This window comes from Canis lupus, chromosome 1, assembly GCF_011100685.1.
Source record: "Canis lupus familiaris isolate Mischka breed German Shepherd chromosome 1, alternate assembly UU_Cfam_GSD_1.0, whole genome shotgun sequence".
NCBI lineage: Eukaryota > Metazoa > Chordata > Mammalia > Carnivora > Canidae > Canis > Canis lupus.
The window spans coordinates 78,241,816-78,265,160 of record NC_049222.1 but is presented as its reverse complement, the minus strand read 5'-3'; the positions used below and the strand labels follow the sequence as shown (position 1 = coordinate 78,265,160).

At 43.6% G+C, this 23,345-nt stretch overlaps 1 protein-coding gene across 6 annotated transcripts in view; it reads right to left on the bottom strand.

Annotated features, from left to right (window-relative positions):
- Window positions 1–4,989: 4,989 nt before the first annotated feature.
- TLE1 (TLE family member 1, transcriptional corepressor) overlaps window positions 4,990–23,345 on the bottom strand; it is an 85,973-nt gene continuing 67,617 nt past the window's right edge. For all 6 annotated transcript variants that reach the window (XM_038527009.1, XM_038527010.1, XM_038527011.1 and 3 more), the window contains 6 exons: window positions 13,689–13,938; window positions 11,530–11,777; window positions 8,284–8,431; window positions 6,714–6,864; window positions 5,706–5,782; window positions 4,990–5,564 (listed from right to left, as the gene is read on the bottom strand). In XM_038527009.1, the coding sequence (XP_038382937.1) occupies window positions 5,457–5,564; window positions 5,706–5,782; window positions 6,714–6,864; window positions 8,284–8,431; window positions 11,530–11,777; window positions 13,689–13,938 (982 nt within the window). In that variant the 3' untranslated portion in view covers window positions 4,990–5,456. The remainder of the gene's footprint in view (window positions 5,565–5,705; window positions 5,783–6,713; window positions 6,865–8,283; window positions 8,432–11,529; window positions 11,778–13,688; window positions 13,939–23,345) is intronic.

Genomic DNA, 23,345 nt, shown 5'->3' with positions numbered 1-23,345 from the left:
AGAATGAACTCATAGAAACAGAATGATGATTGCCAGGGGCTGGAAAGTAAGGAAAATAAGGAGAGGTTGGTAAAAGGGTACAAACTTTCCATTTTAAGATGAACAAGGTCCAAGGATAAAAACACTGTAGTGTATTAACTGAAATTTGCTGGGAGAGTAGAACTGAAGTGTTCTCACTATTCCCCCAAAATAAATATTCAAGGCGATAGATATGTTAATTAGCTTGATGGGGGAATCATTTCATAATATATGCTTCTATCAAATTATTGCGTTGCACACTTTAAATATCTAATAATTATTTTTGTCAATTATACTTCAAGCTGAAAACAAGAAAAGCAAAAGAAGGCAAGAAACACATTATAAAACCGTATGGACAAGGAGGTAGAACAGAATTAAGGTGTTAGGTTTTGGAGTCTGACCACTTGGGTTAAAAACTGACTCCACCAATAATTAGCTGTGTGATCTCCAGCTAGTTAGTTACTGCCTCTCTGTGCTTATTTCTTTATCTGTTAAATGAGCATGAACCCAATAAACCACCTCATTGGGCTTCTTGGAACATTAAGTGAGATAATACAGTGTACAAATGTCCTTGAGTATTTGGTATTTGGTACTCAACAAAAGTTCATTATTATTAATTATATATATTATATTGAACATATTTGATATGAGAATACAACATTGTTTCTTAGAGGCATCATTATGGAGTTTATTTTCTTCATACCTTGTTATATTTTCCAAGTTAAAATCAGAGGTATATGATAGTTTTATGAGTAAAAAAATACTATCATGTGGGAACATCTGGAAGCCCTTGGCCCAGTGCCTGGCACACAACAGTTCTTCCAAACTGTTGCTAAAATGGCAACAGACAGCTAATGACCTAGATAGCTAATGTCAAATGAATAATTTACATCCAAGACTGTTGACAGCTGCCTGTCCAGTCCTTTACTGTTGGGTTTCCTTAGGGCTGTGGCTCACCCATATTGCCCTCTGTTATTATCAGCAGATCTTCCCCAGACCTCTCTCAGTGGAATAATTTCACCAAGGGCCGAGGTCACATCCTCGATAAATACTGGTGGATTGACTGAATCTAATATGATAATCTGAAGAATAAAAACATTCTATAAAGACAGCAGCTTGTTATTTTACACACAGTAAATATTCCAATTTTCTTTTTTTTTTTTTTAAAGATTTTATTTACTTATTCATGAAACACACACACAGAGAAGCAGGGACATAGGCAGAGGGAGAAACAGGCTCCTTGTAGTGAGCCCAATATGGGACTCGATCTCGGGACCAGGATCATGCCCTGAGCTGAAGGCAGATGTTCAACCACTAAGCCACCCAGGCATCCCGTAAGTATTCCAATTTTCAAAGAACAAGTTCTAACTTTTAATTATACATCACTACTCCAATTAAGCATTCACAAGTCTTCCACTACTTTAGGTCCTTGTGGCAGGTTTTCTAATCCTGATAGAAGACTCCTATAACTCAGATTAAATTAGGACTAAGTGAGGCACCTGGGTGGCTCAGTGGTTGAGCGTCTGATGCCTTTGGTTCTGGTCGTGATCCTGGAGTCCTAGGATCTAGTCCCACATTGGGCTCCCCACAGGGAGCCTGCTTCTCCCTCTGCCTATGTCTCTCATGAATAAATAAAATCTTAAAAAAAAAAAAAGATTAAGTGCAAAAGCAACTGTTTAAAGTACTCAATTTGCATTTGTATTATAATATTCAGCTTCAAAAGTTAGTTTGGGGACCAAAAACTAATGCAACAGCCACCTCCAAAGAGTAGGTCTTATGTTTTATTGTCATTTTAGTTCTACTCCTTACCCCTGAAGATTAAAAGATGGGAGAGATCCAGGCAAGAGACTACGAATCCACTCTAAAAGGTTTTTAAAACACCGATAGCTCCATTATAAAGACTATTGCTCTAGATGAACAATGAACAAAGTGTAGTCTCCAGACCAGAAGCCTCAAGACCAACTGGAAACGTGGACAGTTACAAATTCTCAGGTCCCACCCCGATCTACTGACTCAAAAACTCAAGAGTTGGGGACCCCAAAATCTGAATCTGTTCCTCCTGGTGATTCTGATGCCCATTAAAGTTTGAGAACAACTTTTCTAGAAATATGAACCCAACTCATAAGCATTTAACTGTTTAAGTGCCAGGACAAAATATGAAGCCAAACAAAGCTTTGGGTGTCTGGAGAGTAAATTCCCCAGAGCAGAAAATAACCCTCACTCAAACTACAGTTTGCTCAGGGAAGCCCGAAACTGTGGTAATCTGACACTTTCATTGCTGAGCGAGGAGTGAAGAGATGTCCGAGAAGAAAAAAATCCATGGATCTACAGCAGAATGGAGTTTGAAATGTCATCACTCAATTTCAAGCTGATGACAGAGGCAGCAGTCTCCTGATGGCATGAAACAGCATGCTGAAGTTAAGAATTTGATCTCTCTCTGATTTGTTGGAAAACTCATTGGGGAAAGTCACAACCTCTGTGTGCCAACAGCAAAAGTGCCATTTTAAAAAAATCTCTGTATGAATGCTCGATGGCTTTAAAGCCAGAAGCTACTTACCAGTCATGAAATCTTAAAAAAAAAAAAAAAAATTAGGCCATCAAAAAATCCCATCTCTCAAATGCTGTGAAGATTATAATTTATGTCAAACACTTCCCTATCACCTGGCAAATAGCACAACCTTAAAAAAATGCTAATTATCATATTGATGAAATATTTTATCCTTATTAGGAGTGCTAGAAACATCTAGTTTTACAAAAAGACATTCCAAATCTAATCTCACTAGGATTTCAATTTTTACCCAGTAAACTTCAATTCCATGGAAGAGCCAGATGGCAGAAACCTACATTCAAGGTGCAAAGACTGCAAGTGCTTAAAAAAAAAAACAGAATTAAATACATTTAGGGATAATGACAATCATCTCCGAATGTGTTTATGGGTGAAACTGCCTAGTACCATTTTTGGCACATAGAGGTGACCAATATCTAGTTGAATTTGAATTTATTAAACCTGAATTTGTAATCCATATTCAAAGCATGGAGTATACTAACTTTTGGCTTACCAGGGTTTCAACAATCCCATGATTCCAGACTCCTTGGGGACAGCAGCATGACTCCTAATTTCAGTTTAGGAAAAAATTGCTTTCCCACTCACATCCTCCAATTGTGAGAGAGCTGCCACTCAGTCCTGCTTTTGATCCCCTAGACTCAGAGGGGCAGGCACAACTATTGTATCATTCCCATTTTACAAGGAGGGAAACAATTGTCTTGGCAATTCCCCAAGATTCCAAACACCCTGAGCAGAGGAGCAGGACTTGCGCTAAGATGCCTCTTTCAGCACCACACTAGCAAATGGAGACGGTTTCATTAGATTCACGGTAATTGAGGAGTTGTAAGGTCTACACCCTCAGAAAATATAACTAGAGAAAGAATATCCGAAGCTTGAGAAACAAGAAAGCATGGAAGGAAAAAAATGCACCAAGAGAAAACAGGGCTATTTCTTTAACCTAGAGTCCTTTCAAAACCCCATCTTCTTAATGGGCACACAGCTAGCTGCACAGCAAGCAAGACATCCCTTTTCCCAGTCTCCCACGTGACTGAGTTCTAGCCAATTAGGAATAATGAACAGACTCTTAAGTCATCTGCTTGAAAGGTTATCTGTCCCCTGGACTTTAACTTTCCCCACTGCTGGCTGGGAGTGGGGGCAACAGAAGCCAGCATGAAAGCACAGCGCTGCACCACTGGCTCAGGTCTCTAGGGGAAGTCACAAACTCCCGTGGTCTCTAAGCCACTGCATTGGGGGTCTCTGTTCTAGCAACTTAAGTGCTTCCCTCCTATTATAGAAAATAGGGAAGTCAGGTAAGAAGAGACAACAGAAAAGATAAATACTACATTAATAAGCCATCAGCATATGTAGTACAGAAACATGCTTCATTATACAGGGGAGGGATGAGAGAAATCAGCTTCCGTAATTAGGGCTTTGCCATTCTCTTAATGAGAAGAGAAAATATTTAACAAACTCTCAGCATACACAAATATTATTTTGGCAAAAGGCAAACAAAATAACGTTGTTAAATGTATAAAAACAAGAAGGTCTGGATAACAAATGAAAAATATTAAGACAAACTGCCAACAACTTGCTGGATCCTAAGAAAACAAGAACATTAAAAATTCCTTAGGTGCTATTTTTAAATAGCCAGGAAACTTGGCTTAAAAATATTAACCGTTCTTTTCTAAAATATAACAGCAAATAATAGGTATACGAAGAAGTGAGCCACGTAGCCTTTTCAGGAGGAAACATGCATGGCCAACGTTAAGGTTTCATCTAATCAAATTAATAAAAGCTTGTCCACCAAGAGCAAGACCAGACTAATGAGAGATCACAATGGCTAGAAGCTGAGGGGAAAGCCTTAATGAGAAGAATGGGGCTGAGTGCTGGGTGTGACTGGCTTAAGTCAATCCATATAATAGATTAAATAAATATTAAAGAGACAAAACCAGTTGGCATCCCATCTTTCTTTTACAGGTTAACGAATTCCACAGCTTTGTGAACATCATTGATCATAACACTAGACACAAGTCACCCCACAAGCCTCGAGATGTGCCAAGAAAGATTTGAAGATGGCCTTTCCTAGAGAATATTCTGTCTCCCTATGAATCACCAGGAAAAAGCAGAGTTTTAATTTGTGACCTCCAATCACAAGCGTATCTTAAAAAAGGAAACATGAATCCTGATGAAGTTATTTTAGCTTCCCAAATAAAAGTGTCACTAGCAAACCTTCAAGGACTGACTATTCCTAGTCTTGAGTTCCCAGGAACTCAGAAGTGTTGATCAGGTGCCATGGCAAATATATTGGCAAATTCAAAAGTGCATTTTTAAACATCCTCTGCAAATGTGTGGACTTTGCTGATAAAATCTACATTAATGATCCCAAAGCTTTGATAGAAACAGAAAAGAAGGAAAGGGAAAACCACTTATTGGTACTAAAGCCTTTACTGTAATAAACCAAATATATTTACAATTTATACAAATGTTTAACCTTCAACAAAAATACAAAAAAACATTTCACAAGATGCAAAACCAGGAAACAAGTTCATTGGAGACACCACTGCTCTACCAAGCACAGAACGTGAGGGGAACTGCAAGGAACAGAAAGGTAATCTAGGCAGATCACACAGAAAGGAAAGTACAGGCTCTGCCTACAGCCCTTGGCCCCTCTGTCCACTCTGCCTCGGTGTCCGTTTGGTCTAGGTAGATCGGTGACCTTCAGTTGATGGGACTCGTTGCCTCCTCTTTGTAGACTCAAAATAGTTTTGTGTCAAGGTTTGGAAACAGGTTTTCATGGTGGTTTTTTTTTTTCCTTTTAAAGTTACAACTTTTCTATTTCTACAAATTCAAAACATTTTGGCCCGATTCAACTATAAACGTTAAACCCATGTTTTCAGTAGATGACTTCGTAGACTGTAGCCTTCTTGTCTCCTGAGCCAGTGACTATGTACTTATCATCCACTGAGATGTCACAGCTAAGCACAGATGAGGACTCTTTGGACTGGAAGAGAAAACAAGGGGCAAAGATTTTCTGTGAATGGCGATGCTCAGAGACCCTGCTCCTCCCCCAGGCACCTTCACTTCTGGAGTCATGGAGAATGCCCTCATCAAACTGCCATTCCTGGAAGGGGCACTGACCCACCTGGAATATACTAGCTCCGTAGGGGGTCCGCCAAGCATTGAGAAGGTTGTCCTTGCCAGTACTCACAAACCATTTACCTAGAGTCAGCAAAGGAATATGGGGTTTAGCAAGATTAAAATACCTACTATACTATTAGCAACCCAGACTAAAACAAACTCAGAGCATTTCTAATCATGAACTATCATGTGCAATGGCTTTGGCTGGGACGTGAGGGGAGAGATCAGGTTTTAAATCTGGGCTCCACCGTGAACCACCTGTGGTCTTGGGTTTTATCAAAGCGGCAGGGACTGTGTCAGCCCCATGAGCCACCAGATACACTTCGGAACACTCAGCACACAGTGGGTCCTCAAATAGTGAGATGATGAAGCTACTGTCCTTTTCATCACTTCCCTCATGATGAAATGGGTCTAGGAAGGATTAAATGATGAACTTGAGTAAAATGCCAGACACGAATATATGGCACATGGAATGTGCTCAGTGATAATGGCCACTCATCCCTCAGTCCGCTCCAAGAACAAATAATCCGACTCCACATGAACTTCTTCCCTCTTCTTCATTGCAGCATATAACCGTGTGGGGGAAGCTAAATAATCCCTTCTCTGATCCTCATTCCCTATCCTGCTCAATCCAAAGTGACTTCCAGTGTGCCTGCCCCAGGCTTCTGTAAGTTCCTCCCCGCGTTAGAGTGGTAACTAACTGCCCTCCACCTCGGCCCCAGACTCCCCCGCTAAATAATAATGATAATGATGATAATAATAATAATGATAACAATAATAATAAAAAAATCTGTCAAAACCTTGCAAGCATTACCTACTGACTTTTCTCATATTAGGAAAATGGGTTGAAACGGACATCACTATGCTCTGAGGGACATATTAAGACAATAGAATTATTGCATCCAGCTGCTCAGAGAACATTTTTTCCAGACATGATCTCCACTGTATTTTTTTAGAAGTATTTTCTATTGAGGCCACTGGCATCCTCCAGTTTCCTTTCAGCTCCACTCACCACAATAAGCAAATTTTAGGGACAGCACGCAGCTCTCATGGAGATGCAGCTGGTACTTGTCAGGCTTATTTACATGAAGAACTTCCACATTGCTACTCTCCATGCCCACGGCCAGCCACTCCCCAGTTGGGCAGTATCCAAGGGAGAAGATCTGTAGGAAGCAGAACAGGCTCACTAGTGATTTTGCCCAATAAACTGAGAAGTAAAATGGCAACAAGAAATGGGGGTAAATTAGCAAAGAAGAGGAGATGCAATTCAGCAAACTCCAGTCTGTAGTACAGTCCATGGGACAAGAGACCCAACACAGACACACTATGTGTTAAAAACCTTTATGAAAACAATCAGAAAACTTGGAATACATACATCACACGGAATGAAATTATTTTTTAAAAAGTATTTTTTTAAGTTTACATACTTAAATAATCTCTACCCCCAATGTGGGGCTCAAACTCACGACCCCGAGATCAAGAGCCACATGCTCTTCTGGCCAGGTGCCCCAAGAAATGAGTCTTACTAATAATGACATCTGTGTGTATGTTTTCACGTGGTGCTTATCCTTTGCAGATACTCCCTGAAATGCTTATGGATGAAATGACACGAGGTCTGGGATTTACATTAAAACAATCCAGTGTTTGGGGGGCAGGGATGATACATGAGACCAGTTATGGGTTTGCAGCTGTAAAGCTGAGTAATGAGCAAATGGGGTTTATCGGATACTTCTCTTACTTCCATATGCTAGGACATTCTCTCCACTTGTATATATCTGAAATTTTCCATAAGAAGTTATTTTTTTTTAAAAGGCAGACCAAAAACAGTAGCCTAACTCATGCCGAGAAAAGGGCTGGAATGAGAAGACTCTAAGAGACTCCCCACAAGATTAACAGGGACACAAAATTTAGAATTATGCACAGCTATACACGAGTAATGATCAAAAGATCAATCCCACCGTCAGAAGACACCTAGAATGGCACCGTTGTTCCCAGAACAAGTCTAGATTCAGATACTCGATATCTAACTCATCTCCATGACCCACAAAGTTGCCATTTCCTGTAATTTCAAACCTCCATAAATCTAGCCAGCCACGAGTCCAGTTTCCGAGGGATGAATAAGAAAATGGGCAACCACTGAGATGCTGCTGCATTTTTTAAGCTCCCCTATGCAAGGGAAATGAATTAACTTTCAGAGTGTTGTGATTTTTCTTGACTCCTCATGATAACCCGGCACATTTTTCAAGCTCTGTTTATATGTGGATCCAATAATGACCTCTCACCCCCCACACTAGATGATGGGAATATGTACAGCAGGTCAAACTGTATGTCCTTTGCTGAACAAGTTCCTGCGGTGAACTCACATATAAGTAAAACTCACAGGTCTTACTGACAAAGTTTTAGAAACCACGCTAAGCATTTCAGAGGCTTTGTTTGTGGGGTTTTTTTATTGTTTGTTTTAAATGGGTATCTCAAATTTAAGGCTAGTCTGTCTGCCTCATAATTACTGCCACGGGGTATGAAGGGAGGAAGACATCACACACAGGCCACTTCAGAGATTCCTGTGGGGAAAAGCACATCACCTGTGAGGTGAAGTCGTGCTGCTGCAGCTGGCGCCCCTCGCGTAGGTCCCAGGACCTGACCGTGTTGTCCAGGCCACCCGTCCAGAGCTTGGTGCCATCGTTAGAAATGTCAATACAGCTGGCCCCATCTGTGTGGCCCTGGAATTGCCTGATAAAACAAACGAGATTGAATAATGATTTCCTGCCAGAGCTCAAGGTAAACACTGTTGTGTTGTTAGTTTTGGACGCGGGGTGTGTGTGTCATCTCTTCAGTGTCTGCTGATGTGCAAGATCAAACTAACCTTCCCCCGAGGAGGAAACAGCACCTGCAGATTTTTTTCCCTTTTCTTTTTTCACGATCCAAGTGCTAAAGAAATGGAATGCCATTTTAGGTCATCACACAGGAGAAGTTAAATGCGCTCTTGTAGCTCTTCTTACAAATCCGTCTGGAAGGTAAAATTCCTCCCGGGTCTGGAAAAGTGTTTGAGTGTTAAAAGAAAAAAAAAAGAAGGACAAACACACAGAATCCCAAGCGTATTCTGTAAAGAAAGACGTCGGCCTGCATCAGTACATTACCAGCTCAGGGTCCCAGAAACACTCCCTTTTCCATGAGGGAGTCCACAAGGCAATGCCCTCCATGCCAACACAGCATGAGCTCACATATTTACTCAACCTCGCTTTCTGTGTTAGAAAGAGCCCTGCGTTAGGAAATCTGGACTCCCAGAGATGAAGGATCATACCATCCTCCTGATTCGGGGGCACTGAGCAGAGACCACTAACTTCTGAGGCTGACCCATGGGCACTCCGCAGGACCCTGCCTTGAAGGTCAGCTCAAGGTTCTCTCTTAGAGAGAACTCCTGTGGTTCAGTCAAAAAAACAAGACCAGAAACAATCAAGTGACAGGGGTTTGTGGCACAAAGAGGCTCTGCTAGGCCCGAGGTGGGGTCTGCTGAGGGAGAGGCCACACTGAGCCACCGCAGGGTTGGTGGTTTGTGGATTCTGGACCTGGTTCTGCAGGGCAGGAGGGAGCCAGCAAGGAAGTGACCAGAACAGACCCCATTGCTACGGGGAACCAGGCGGGATACGTTAGAGGGGCTGGGGAGTTTCAACACCCAGAGAGGAGTCTCTATGTCTGTCCTTCCTCTAGGTCCCCTCACCTTATTATTCTCACAGAGCTCCAAACTTTGAAACTGAGCTTAGAATTTAATGAGTGGAGTGTGGGGATGCCTGGGTAGCTCAGTTGAGCATCTGCCCTTGGCTCAGGGCATGAGCCTGGGGTCCTGGGATTGAGTCCCACATTGGGCTCCCCGCAGGGAGCCTGCTTCTCCCTCTGTCTGTGTCTCTGCCTCTCTCTCGACTAAATAAATAAAATCATTTAAAAAAAAAAGAGTTTAAGGAGTGTGGAAGACAAGACAAAGCACCACTTGATGTGAATTCTAAGATGAGAGCTTCAAAAATCGTTCCTCTAAAAGCTATTCTGAATATCCATCTTCGTCCTCTTCCCCGCATGCACGCAACCCTCCCCACCATGTCCCATGCACACGTACCCCAGCCAGCTGCCCTTTCCTCCAAGACTTCCCCACAGGTCACCCAGGACGACTGCAGTCTCAGACTCATCTTGTGAAAGTTCTGCTATTCCATCCTGGTTTCTACTCGAGAAACCCAGTGACCTCTCTGCATTCTCTAGGAGTCATGAATGCCTTTCTCTGCTGACGTCAGGTGCCTGGTGGGTGTTCCTCCACCCCTCCCACCCACAAATCTCGGTACTAATCTCAGGCTCCTGGAAGACAGGCTCAGACCGTGCTGGGTCTCGGGAGATACTGAGATGCTCAGCAGATTCCATGTCACCTTCTCATACAGAGAAGCCACCAGCCACCTGCAGCCAACCCAAACTGAGCAAGACATTTGTAAAACATTACCCTGTTATATTCAGCAGGGCGCCAGCACAGAGCAGGAGTTCAGAGCACAGACATAAGAACAGCATGCCTGTGCCCCATCACATCTCCCCCACACCCAATTGTGTGAGCCAGGCAAACAGACTTAACCTCTCTGTGTACCTCAGGTTCCTTACCTATAAAATCAAAATAATAGCAGTGCAGATGTTCTGAGGATTAAACGGATTAGTATTTGAAAAGGCCTTAGAATTAAAATGTTGAAAGTGCTATTTATTGAGATTAAAAAAAAAAAAAAGAAAAGAAAAAAAACAACAAACACCTGTTGGGCTAAAAGTTTGAAGGGGGTGTCAGCTCCAGCTGCATGTGTCCATTCTGCACATTCTGAGCTGCTCAGCAGGTGACAAGAGAAAAATAATGGCCATGGTGTCACCCACACACAGGGACAGAGCCTGGCTCTGTGACACTGACTGGATTTCTACAGAGGACATCTGGACAGAGACTAAGCTGCTATAATGACATCTAAAGTCCATCCCTTTGCTCTGGCACATGGACCCAAAGCATTAGGGGACCTGTTAAGTAATTCATGAGCCTAAAACACACCATAAATGAAGAGCACTTCTGAGCAAAGTTGAAATAGGGAATAAACCAGAACACACACCAGTTTTACCTGGGATGTTTAACTGGTGCTTCCCTTTGGAAACTTTTCTGTAACATCTCTGGTGTGGACTCTGACTCCAGCAGAGGGAAGGAGCTGGCCAGGGCTGAGAAGAGACACTGGGCTGGCAGGACTGCAGCTGTCACCACAGTTAAGAGGACAGATTCCAGGAAGTTGGGCTCATTCCTGGGGAGAATGACCCTTGGACAGTGCTGATTTAGTTTTTGAGAAACAAGGATACTTTAAAACTGTTTTGTGTGTGTCTTCCTCTAATGTCCTTCTGTTGATTTTCTGTTATCCTCTGTCACTTGGCTTCTACTTGCACAAACAAGGTTCTAGTCAAAGCCAAAAACATCTAGTATTAACAACCCTCCGTACTGCCATGTAATCCCATGGTATGTATGCCTCCACTTGGCGGAAGTCAGGAATATTTTTTGAATAAGCCTGGCATCTCTAAGTGGCTGAAGAATGGGGATGTTGGGAAGGTAAAGTGTGGGGGACAGCAAGCACTGCAGCAAGGCTGTAAGCCCCCCAGACGACAGTGTCCAAGTTTTGTCTTCACACTCCCAATACCTAGAGGTCTACGCCTGGCAAAAAGGAGGCTCCTAACATGGGCTGAGAGCCTGGGTGCAGCCAGAGAGGCAGAGGGGACAGGAGGCTTGAAGGCCCAGGGACCCAAAGAGGGAACCCCCACCCTAGAAAACCACATCTGCTCACCTCACCAGTGTCTGGTTGTGCAGGTCCCAGACCGCGATGTTACCGTCACTGCAGCATGAGAAGCAGACCTTGGAGTCGGGGCTGATGGCCAGGGCGTAGCAGGCAGGGGCTGAGGACGTCAGCTCTGCCTTGATGCGCGGGGTGGGAGCTGCCAGGTCCCAGATGGACAGAGTACTGGCTTCCCCTCCCACTATGAGGGTACAACCATCAGGGAGCAATTTGCAGGAACGGATGTAGTTATCCCTGTTCTGTGAAATAAACATAATTCAATTGCTATGATGCATGACCAAGCAGTAACAATACCATGCTCTCCAACTGCTATCTTGGTTTTTGACTTGAAAAGTGGTATTTTGTGGACACTAATAAAGCAAGAGTTCAGTAGCAAAGATCAGGATCCAGGTGTAACTGTCCCCTTTGAAACAGTAAATAAAAAAACTCCGAGGCTTGCTCAGGCACGTGCAAACTCTTAGATGGAACTATTCCTGACACCCAGTTTCCTGCTGAGTAAAAAGAACTGAAATGATCAGTGGTTGCAAGGTAGGTGTGTACGTACTTCTCTGTGAAGAAACCACTTTTCAAAGCTGGGTTATAAATCTCTGACCTCATCACCTTCCCTTATTTACTACTTGGAAACTACAGACCTACTGCCTATGTTCTGGTTTTCATTACTCTTAAATCTTTACTTAAGACGTCTTCATTAGCACTGTGCCTTCATTAGCCATGTGGATCCTTATTAAGACTTTAACAGACCTGCTTTCTCAAGAGGTAACACAGCTGCTGCCATATTCAAGCCTCTCAGCTCAAAGAAATTGATAAAAGAGGGCATCTCTCTATCAAAACCAACACATATTAAGGAAGGTGAGAGGGGTGCTGAGTGGCTCGGTTGGTTAAGCGTCGGACCCTTGATTTCAGCTGAGGTCATGATCTCAGGGTCATAGGATCCATGATGGGCGTGGAGCCTGCAGAAAGTTCTCCCTCTGCCTCAGTCCCTACCTCTTGAAAAAAAAAAAAAAAAAAAAAAAAGGAAGGTGGAACCTAAAAATGTCCCTCCCTTCCCTGAAAGAAATAACTGCTAACCTTCAAACCAAACAGAACTGAAGTTTTCCCTGTGCTTTGACCATGGCCTATTATTCAAAGATGAGAAAGGCTCTAAGCACGTAAATTAAAAAAAAAAAAAAAAAAAAAAAATGGTGATGAGTATCACAAAACATCCCTACTTTATAGAATGTGGGCCTATGTGTAAGCATGTTGAAATCTCATTAATTGAGATCTTTTAAAGCTGTTTGATTAAAAAGTAAATCAATCACAACTCCAAAAAAAGGCTTTTGCATCTCTAAAACACTGCTGTTCTTCTTCTGGAAACCTCTGTCTCCAGAATCCTCAGCAGTCGCTGGGCAGGCGGTGTGGGTAAACCGCACCACCGACCATGGGAAAGCGCAGGCAGGCACCCTATCGGGGCCAGGGGGGCCGTGATATGTGGTCTGTAAAGTCTGGGGTCACGGTTTAGAGATCGAGACCTGTCCCGACAGGTTCTTCGATCCCGAGAAATGCAAAAACGGTATTCCCTCACTCAGGGGAGAAGGCGGATTCAGGTGCTCTGGGAAAGCATTCTCCCCATTCCCCTTTTGCCTGCGGCCACCCCATTTTCTCGGCAGTGTGATCCATTAACCTTTCCTGAAGTTAAAGTAATAAAACCCGGCCAGCCCTTCCAGGTCTCCCTGAAAACACAGACCCCGTTCAGAATACTTTTTTATGCCACGTTATCAAATGTTTACTATTCAATATTTATCCGAAGGCTGCAGGGAAATTAAAAGTTGAGTGGATTGCAGGGCTCAGAGTCCAGGCCTCGCTGTGCTTTCATCCATTAAATGGGAAACCCCCTTTTGAATACACATTGAAACAAGGACAGCTTCTGTAAACTCCTGGAAAATATCTTTTAAAAGAAATCCATCAGTGCGGAGACTGAACCACTGAAACAGCAGCAAATGAAACCTTCAAGGTTTCATTGCAGGGTGAGGGGTGGGGGAGCTAAACAAACGGCAGGAAACAGAAAGGGTTTCCATTTCCTCATAATGGGAATAAAACCCAGGCCCAAACAGCCATTTCCTTATTGAGTCTCCAGGGAGACATTACCCGGAGGCCAGTTCCTGTTCACTCACCAGACAGTCGAGCTGAGAGACGGGGCTCTTGTTGCCGGGGTGGCTGATGTCCCAGACCTTGACGCAGCCCTTCCCGCCCGTGTACACGTGCCTCGTGGGGTTGCTGATGGTCACGGCGCACACCACCTCCCCGTGGTTCAGGGTGTTGATCTGGCGTGCGTGGCGGGGGATGCCGGGTCCGATGAGGGCGTCGGGGGGGAAGGGGACAGGCTGCATCTGACCGTCTGCGGTCACGTGGAAGGAGTACGCGCTTTTGGAGAGGGGGAGGCCAGGGAGAGAGGGGAGAGGAGACAGAACGTTTAGCACAGAGCAGCTAGTCGTTACCTCAGCAGGTCTACAGGGACGACAGGGAAGGACCGGTGCTCCTCAGGAGTCTCTTGAAATCAGTAGGAGCTGAAGTATTTACTGAAGGAACAAACTGAAAGCACAGGCCAACGGAAGTCTAGGGTGCACCAAAGGACAGGTGTGTTGAACTATGTATTTTTTTCAGTATTTACCGGTCTTTCGATTGTTGCCTAGCCATTCCATAGAGCGTTCCTTCCGATCCCATATCAAATGCTAACTATGCTTCCAAATTAACATAAAATACCTCCTTCCATGTACTTTGTATAATTGTAGGATTTCTTAGCGTAATTTTAAATGACTATTTCTTATGCTTCAGATGAAGTCCGTAAGAACTCATAATAATTTTGCACAACAAACGGTGTATTTCAACATTAACACCACAAAAAGTTTTCTAAAGGCACCGGTTTCAGGCTTGAATTTACTCTCTTTTGCATAATCCAGAGAAAACAGTAAAAGACTTTTGCATCAAGTAGCTTTATGACGATTTCAAGTGTTCTCAACATCTCCCCATCTACCTTGGCCATGACCCCCAGTTTTATCTAAGGCAGCAAAGCTGCTCTCTACTATTTTCCAAGCTTCCCCGTGGCCAGGTTTGCCCCATTCTCACCATGGAGATGTACACGGCTCAACATACATGCAGGGGAGGGTGGCAGTCAGCTCATCACTTCAAAGAAGGGAACCCTGGGGTTTACAGAAGCTCTCTGTACCTTTGGCTCAATTTTGCTATGAACCTAAAACTGCTCTAAAAAATAAAGTTTGTTAATTAAAAGAAAAATAATTTTAAAGGTAGGGGTAAGATCGGGGTTCCTGCTCTTTTCTTACTCCTTCCTACTGTCTAGACTATGAGTCAAGGAGACCAGACCTCCACCAGCCCCTCAGAGCCACAAGGGGACTCTGAAGATGGAAATCAATTGTGGAAGGGCGTAGAACACATGGATAGGATGCAGAGGCCTTGGTGACACTAAGAGGATGTGACCTGCCCTGGGCTGCTGACAGCCAGTATCTCTTATGAGAGAGAGAAATAAACTTTTATGTTACTTTAAGCTGTTTCCCATCCCCCTTGTTACAAACAAACAAACTTAATTCTAGTACATTCTTGTTTCCACCCCAAAATCTTAAAGCATATTTTATGCATTATGATCTAATGATTTAAGCACTAGTATATTACAGACATTATAACATGCACACAAAAAAGATAGAGGGCGGAGGATACACCCCCAACATCCAAACTGATGGAATGATGCACATGGCACTTTGAAGACCACTGCTCTCACTTCTTTTTTTTTTTTTTTTTTTTAAGATTTTATTTATTTATTCATGAGAGACACAGAAAGAGGGGCATAGGCAGAGGGAGAAGGACTTGATCCCAGGACCCAAGGATCTTGAGCTAAAGGCAATCACTTGACCACTGAGCCACCCAGGCGTCCCTGCTTTCATTTACTTCTTATCTGAAGCATCACTAGGCGTTTTAGAGGTTCAACATTAAGCCTTTTCTATAGGTCTGCATACATAACAAATGAGGTACGTAGAGTTTTCTCCTTTCCGTGACCCTCTGGGATAAGTCTGGGCCCTTTCTGGAACTTGTCATTGGCACCTTGCAGTCTCTTTACAGATCTAACAGACCATGGGTATTAACAGAGAACTCAAATTTTCATTTTAATGCTAACTCAAATTTTGTGAAATAAGCTAGCATGCACAAAATTGAAAACTGATATAGGATATTAGGTTTCCAACCTGCTTACACATAAAACCGACATACTTCCTAAGCTTGAGAAGAAAATATACGTATTGTTTTCTCTCTATGAGAGCAAAATATCAAATACATGAAGGTTAGAAAAAGAACTTACCCTTCCCCCAAGCAAACGATACGATCTTAGATATATGTGATTTCCTGACAGACTGGTTCCATAACTAATATTACATGGCTAGCTGGACCAAATCCTTAACATTACTCTTAATTTGAATAATCAAGCATTCAGAATGGGAACCCCACAGAATGTCCTAGAAAATAAATATGCATACAAAACTACTATAGCTTCAAGCCTTTACATCAAAACAAGCCATTAAATCCCCTGTTTTATGCAACAGTATCCTTTGGTGTCCGTGGTAACACATCAAGCCCACACGATGATACTCTAATACATGAGCCAATGCCAATGTTAACGGACTCTACGCCATTTATTATGGGATATTTGGAGTTGGAATCAAATAGCATTGGATTGCCTTTGAAGATGGAACCACAAGAACTGGAGTTTAACTCCATCATGTTCTAGAAGAATTCTTTAAGGTCCAGTAGCAAGTTATGTGACCCAGCTATCGGGCACTATGAATTGGGACTCTCTTTTGCATAATCCAGAGAAATGAATTGGGACTGAAAATGACAAACAAATGACGAGGTAGAGAGAGGACCGGGGTGTTTCCATGAAACGATCAAACGCAATGTATCTGGTTAGAACAGTGGTTGACATGGGGAGAGAACTTGCCCTTGACAGCTTTCTGTGCTGGTGATGGCACAAGTGAAGGTTCATTTCACTGATGTAAATCACGGTGGGCGCCTCCAGGTTGGCAAACTTTCCATTAGGCACCCTTTTAGCAATTCTGGAGTTTTAGGGGAAGAAAATTCTATTTTGCTTCAATTGGAACCCCACTTGTTAAGGGAGTTGAATGTTCCAGACTAAAACAGATGCACAAAGTGTAGACAGAGAGCTGTACACTGAGTTTTGGAAGACACCCACCTCTCTCCCAGGTGTCTTCTTCTTTAAACCACACATGAGGTCTGTGATCATCATACTGAGGCAATTTCAAATTGATTCACAATGCAGTGAACTGTTGCCAGAAGCTGTGAATATTTCTGGGTCCCAAGGGAAACCCACATGGATGTTAATACATCAGTCACAGGGGGCCTGGCAGGAAGCTGGTGCTGCCCGCTGTGCTGGAGAGCCTAATCAAATGAACAAACCAGAATGACACAAAGGGCTGACGGGTCTCAAAGAGGGATCAACTGGAAGGAAAAACCAGGGGAGCATACGAGAGTCTGGAATTAGTTACTCACCCACAGGAAGAACAAGCATATCGTTGAGCAAAGGCCACATAGATGGCCTATCATGTCAACATTAAGACGTCCCAGAAGGAAACTGAGATCTCTACTTATTGAAGGGGAAACTAGGGAAAGGAAAGTAAAAATCAACCAGGAAGGGGAATTTATAAACAGATAGTGAGGATTTATAAATATCTCCCAAGCCTGAATTCAGAAAGAGGCCAGCCACCAAAGAATGCATATGGAATGATTGGATTTATGCAATTTCAAACACAGGCAGAATTTATCTGTGATGTTGAGCCAGAGTGGTGGCTCCCCTCGGCTACTGGAGAAGACACAAGAGGGGCTTCTTCAGTGTTCTTGGTGAGAAGTCACTTAGTTATATGCACTTTTCTGTATGTGTATCTCAGTGTTAAATACTGAAATTTATTTGTTGGTTCAAGAAAAAGTCAAGAGGGCTTCTGACTGATGATGAAGTAGACTAGGTCTACAGCCAAGTCAAGAGCCCAACTGTTGGTGTTGGGCTGGAGTTAAATGTATAGGAGATGCCCAACTCGCTGGCCTAACTGTGGCCATCCTTACTGGCCTAACTACCTGTAGCCTATAACATGTCCATTCCGGATACACAAGGCAGAAATATAACAAGGTATAGAGCTTGCAGGGGTTGCTGTAGGCTGAAAAGAGCGGCAAAACCATAAAACACTGAACGCCGTCCCACACCTGCATCAGTATTAAAACACCCATGAGGAAAAGTGAGGGCATGCTCAATCAAGGGCTCTTTCATCAACCAGCGGACAAGTGTGAGGGCCAGAATTGCAGAAACGGAGGAAGGTGTGGGATGGGGGGTCAGAAAAACACATGGCAATGACTAGGCAAAGAAAATCAGGAAATCCAAAGATCCTGAAGGGCAAAAGTGGAGAGACAGCCCTTGGCAAAGAGGAGAGGAGGACGTTTAGGTAGGAATGTGGGGCAGAAAGAATGAGTTCTCAGCGCCACCCACCTACACCCAAGAAAGCCTCAGGGAACTGAGACCCTGCCCCAACCCAGCTTTCTGAACAAGCACTTGGTGATTAGGATCTAATTCCGAAATCTGGTTGGAGAACTGAAAAGAATAAAGCCCTCTGGACAGCACAGATGTAAAAACTGGATGAAATCAAACTCCTTCCATGCTGAAGACACATCCTGTATTAGGCACAGAACAGAGGTAAAGGGACTTGAAGGAAAGAGTCCCCACTGAGAAGCCTCCTGGGGACACAGCGGGAAGCTGGAAAACAAGAATGCGTTTTGGAGATGCAGGTTGTTTTGTCCTAGCACACTGACGGCTGCTAATAAAACGATGCTGTTTTCTGTGGCCAAAGGAAAACAGGTGTTGACATAGTCACTGGTTTGCTGTTAACAGGCAGGACCAGCAGTGGTGGATCTGGTAAACGGGGATGAAGAACCTGGGCCTCTGGAGACTGGGTGCAGCCACCTTGGCCTTGGCACCCTCCATGGGTAATCTCTTGCTGCCTTAACAGGTATCAAAAAATCCAATCACGTCAGAAGCCCTCAAGTGCTCTTCGGGGCTCAACAAGCCCCTCACGATTTACAGCGGCTGGGCCTCAGTTCATGTGAGCATCCTGGAGCTGAAACTCCTTGCCACGCAGAACAACGGGCCAGTCCCCTAAAATATCGCATGCTGTCACGTCTCCAAGTTGTGCACAAACTGTTCCCTCTGGCCTAGAATAGCACCGCCTCCCTCCTCAGTGCACGTCACTTGCTCTGCTCTTCAGTCTGCCACAACCCCCCCCCAGGCAGGAGGATTCTTTTCTGGGGTCCTGGCTCTGCTTGTAAATCTTGACCATAGCACATCTCACACTGTGTACCATTGCATGTGTTTACATTTCTCATTTGTTGTTTCCCCACTCCAGAGTTCTTCGGGGACAGGTGGGCTGACCACATAGCTGGCACTCAGTATGTGAATCTCAATACCCCAGGTCACTCACTCATCGCTACCGTAATTACTTATAGATTGAGGCAGGAACGGTCTCTTTGGCAAGGAGGAGAGGCTAAAGAGAGTGGAGGGTCCTCTAACCACCTGGCTTAAGCCAGCCAACTTTCCCCAAGGGATTTCCAGCAGTCCTACCACATGTCGCTAAGAGAGAGTATCAACATTCTTGAGGGGGAAAAGCGGTCCCTAGAGAGCCAATGTGGACTGAAGCAAAAGGCAGTGAAAGCAACCACAGTAACAGAAGTGAAATTCACAGCCCTCTCCCAAGTCAGCAGAGCCCAGGGACGCAGGACCTGTTCGAAGCAAGCTGCAGCAGAAGCCACCACAGGCCACACACAAAAAGCGCGATCCTGTGTCTGGCGGCTGAAAAGCATACCATAAAGTAAAAAAAAAAAAAAAAAAAAACAAAAAAACAACAACAACAACAAAAAAAACAGGAAGGAGTCAGGATGCCTGGGTGGCTCAGTGGTTGAGCACCTGCCTTCAGTTCAGGGTGTGGCCCCTGGGTCCTGGGATCGAGTCCCACATTGGGATCCTTGTAGGGAGCCTGCTTCTCTCTCTGCCTGTGGCTCTGCCTCTCTTTCTCTGTCTCAGGAATAAATTTTAAAAATCTTAAAAAAAAAAAATTTGAAGAGACACGATTAGAATTTCAGCTAGTCACTTATAAAAGATGCGGGGGCCATATGTAACTTATTTGTGCCTCATTTCCCTATATTTACAATATGCCCTGACAAAACATCCAATAAACATGACTGATGAGGTGTGGTAGAAATGGAAGTTGCATGAGAAGATACTTCCAGAAAAGCATGAAGCATAATATAGATTCAACCTCTGTTTCTAGTGTCACAGGATGTAGCTCACTGTCCCTTATTATTTGGAGAGAAGCAGCAGTACAGGAGAGGGTCACTGGCCCATTCGGCTAGTAAGTGGACGGGCCATGACTCACGTTCAGGGCAGCTAGGGCAGGCCCACCCCAAAGGTAGAGCTCTAACTCTTCAGCTTAGCTTCACACTGGCACTACCTTGGACATTATCCCCTAAAGAGGGATAACATGTGCCCATTAGGATGGAGACATGTAATATACACAAAAGAAACCTTCTTGTCAATGTCATCGGAGCACTTCATTACCGAGTCCTGGCCCAGGAGGCTATGAAGGCAGGGGCACCTGGGTCACTCTAAGGTAGATGAGAATAATGTAATTTATGACTGTGGAGGACACTCTTAGCCTCAAGAACTAGTATAATGAAGGTGGTGGCTGCAGGATTGTGATGTGAGGTCATAAGAAAATCAGAGCCATATTATTCTAAGATTTCAGGAAAAGAAAATAGGTCCTTGGGAATACAATTCATCTATTTATGGTAAAATCTCCTTCACTGCCAATATAACAAGCTTTACCTTTCACAATTCTTAAGGTCTACATATCTAACCCGTAACGGTTATAAAACACAGGATTTTTCCAGTTTGGCATCCCAGCACCCTCCCAAACAGCAAATATACAGATCAGGGTACAATTCCTACCTTATTTTGAAGATAGCATATCTACATGAATGTAGTAACTTATACTACAAGGTAAGAAATTAAAGCATTAAGATGGGAGACTCCATGTTTGCTTCCTTATTTATTTTAACATACGACTACTCTCATGTTGTGTAAAGGCAAATGTAGAACTTCTTAAAATGGACATGAAGAAAGAAAATTACTCCAGAAAAAAACAGGTGATGGTCTAGCTGACAATCTCAGAGGTTCTCTAGCGAAGTTAGCATTTATGATTCTGGATTCCAGGTCCTACCTCCTCCACCAACTAAAAGTTTCAAAACTTATAAATGTGCTGGGCAGTGGCAGGACTCCCATGCAGGACAAAGATTCAAACCGAGAGATTCCTGGATGAAAAGTAAGGCAAGGGACACCTGGGTGGCTCAGTGGTTGAGCGTCTGCTTTCAGTCCTGGGATCGAACTCCATGTCGGGCTCCCAGCATGGAGCCTGCTTCTCTCTCAGCCTATGTCTCTGCCTCTCTGTGTGTGTCTCTCATGAATAAATAAATATTTTTTTTTAAAGAAAAGTAATATGAAGAAATGTTTAAGATACAGCCCTTTCAAAGCTCACTTACAAAATTCTAGCGAAGGAACCAACTACTACAGGCCTACAAGCATTATATGAACAAGAAACAAACAGACTATACTTATATCTGATAAACTGAAAGGAATTTCTGAGGAGGTGCAGAGAGGACAGGTACCTGGTAGCTAAACATAACTCACATCAAAAGAAAGGGCCTCACATTTCAATATAATCTCAAGAAATTAGCTACACATTCCCAAAAGATCAAAGAGTAGAAAAACAGAAATTAAACCAACCCCAAATGTGATAATGAGGCACAGAACAAGCATGTTACTTTGAGCATTTCATAGATCAAAAAACACCCAAATATCATAACATGTGAAAAGAGGGCTGAATTAATTTTCAAATCTACTACATACACCAGCTATGGATTCTAGACATGGTCAACAGATAAACCAGAAGCAAGATCAGGACTGGGACATAAGGTGGGAGGCGGGAGGGGGACTGGCCACAGAAACGTGTCCTTGGCTGAGGCTGGGATGGCCTCTGGTCACTGCTGCAAAGCATGGTTTCCTGAGAGGCAATTTTACCCCATATGTGGTTAAGATTTTCTTTTCTCTTTAGGCTCCAACTCCTAAAAGGTACTTTCAAGATTTATTTAAACATGAAATGAGTGGGTGTAAGATTTCTCAATGACATGTCTAGCATTAAAACACAGGGTGAAGGAACCTGGAACTAAGCTGGAATCTTCAGCCAAACCATTATTATTCTGAGCTGTTACTGACCTCTAGGTGCTACTACACGAGGCAGGGAGAACAAGTTGTGTATGGGGAGGAAAGCAGTATTTCTGGGCCAAAATGATGTCCTGGATGGGGAGGGCAGATCAACAAAGAGATGTTGATCTAACTCAACTTCAGAATTTCTCTTATCAGGGATTTCCACAAAGCTCAGGGGAACACATTTCCTCAACCTAAAAGCGAGTTCAAGTTAAGCTGATCAAACAATACCAATTAAATCTTGCTTTGAGGGTTTGAAAACACAGTCGGGTTACCTCTGGTAACTTAGCAATGCTTAAGTCTACAATGCAAAATGTGAATCTCCTCTGGAAGGGATGAATCACAGGGTCTTACACAATCCTGGCCTCATCTCCCACCTACTCAATGCACCAAATATTTGCTTACTGGGTAGTAGGTGCTCAAGGGGACAGAGGGACTTTGGAAGCTTCCATTTTAGTAGGGAAGAAGCAGGCAGAAATAGGACATGTGCTCATCATGGTACTTAAGCTCCAAGTGTGCACGGTGTCACAGACATTACAAGGTACTCCTGGAGAGGGATCACATTTGGCAAGCCATCAGTGAAGGCTTCGTGCTATGAAGGCAGCAGCAGAAGCAGTCTTTGAAGGACAGGGAGTATTCCCACAGAAAGAAGACTGGTGAGAATGGACATTGTTCCAGAGAGGAGGAAAGGCTGTCAGGGAGTGGAAGGTTACTTCTTTCAGCCCAGGTGCAAGAGACAAAGAACAAACGACACGAGGCTAGAAAAGCAGGTGGGGGTCATAGCACCAGAGGGACCTGGAATGCCCTGTCACCAGTTTATGTGCAACTTCTGAAGATCTCTGGGTAAGAAAAGAGCCTAATCAGGTAAGCACTTTATAAGGGAGAAAACAGACCTAGGATCTTAATGACAAAAGCAAGTAGGAATCAAGTGAGGATCTTAACAATTAAGATTGGTGGGGCACCTGGATGGTTCGGTCAGTTAAGTGTCTGTTTTTGGCTCAGGTCATGATCTCAGGTCCTGGAATTGAGCCCCACATGGGACTCTGGGCTCAGCAGGGAGTCTGCTTCTCCCTCTTCCTCTGCCCCTCCTCCTGTTCATGCTTACACACACACTCTCTCTCTCAAATAAATAAGTAAAATCTGAAGAAGAAGAAGAAGAAGAAGATGACGACGAGGAGGAGAAGGAGGAGGAGGAGGAGGAGGAAGAAGAGGAGGGGGAGGAGGAAGAGGAAGAAGAGGAAGAGGAAGAAGAGCAAAATGTGATTTACACAAGGAAGAATCACAGGCTAATGTTTGTGCCCAGATGCCAGAGAATGAGGACTGTGCTGTTAACAAAGATAGAGAAGTTAGAAGAGGCTGGTATAGGGGTGAAGGGAGACAGGGAAACTGACCAGGTTGGTTAGAAAACCCTACTGAGATCTTATATCACTTTAACACCAACACTAAGTACAAA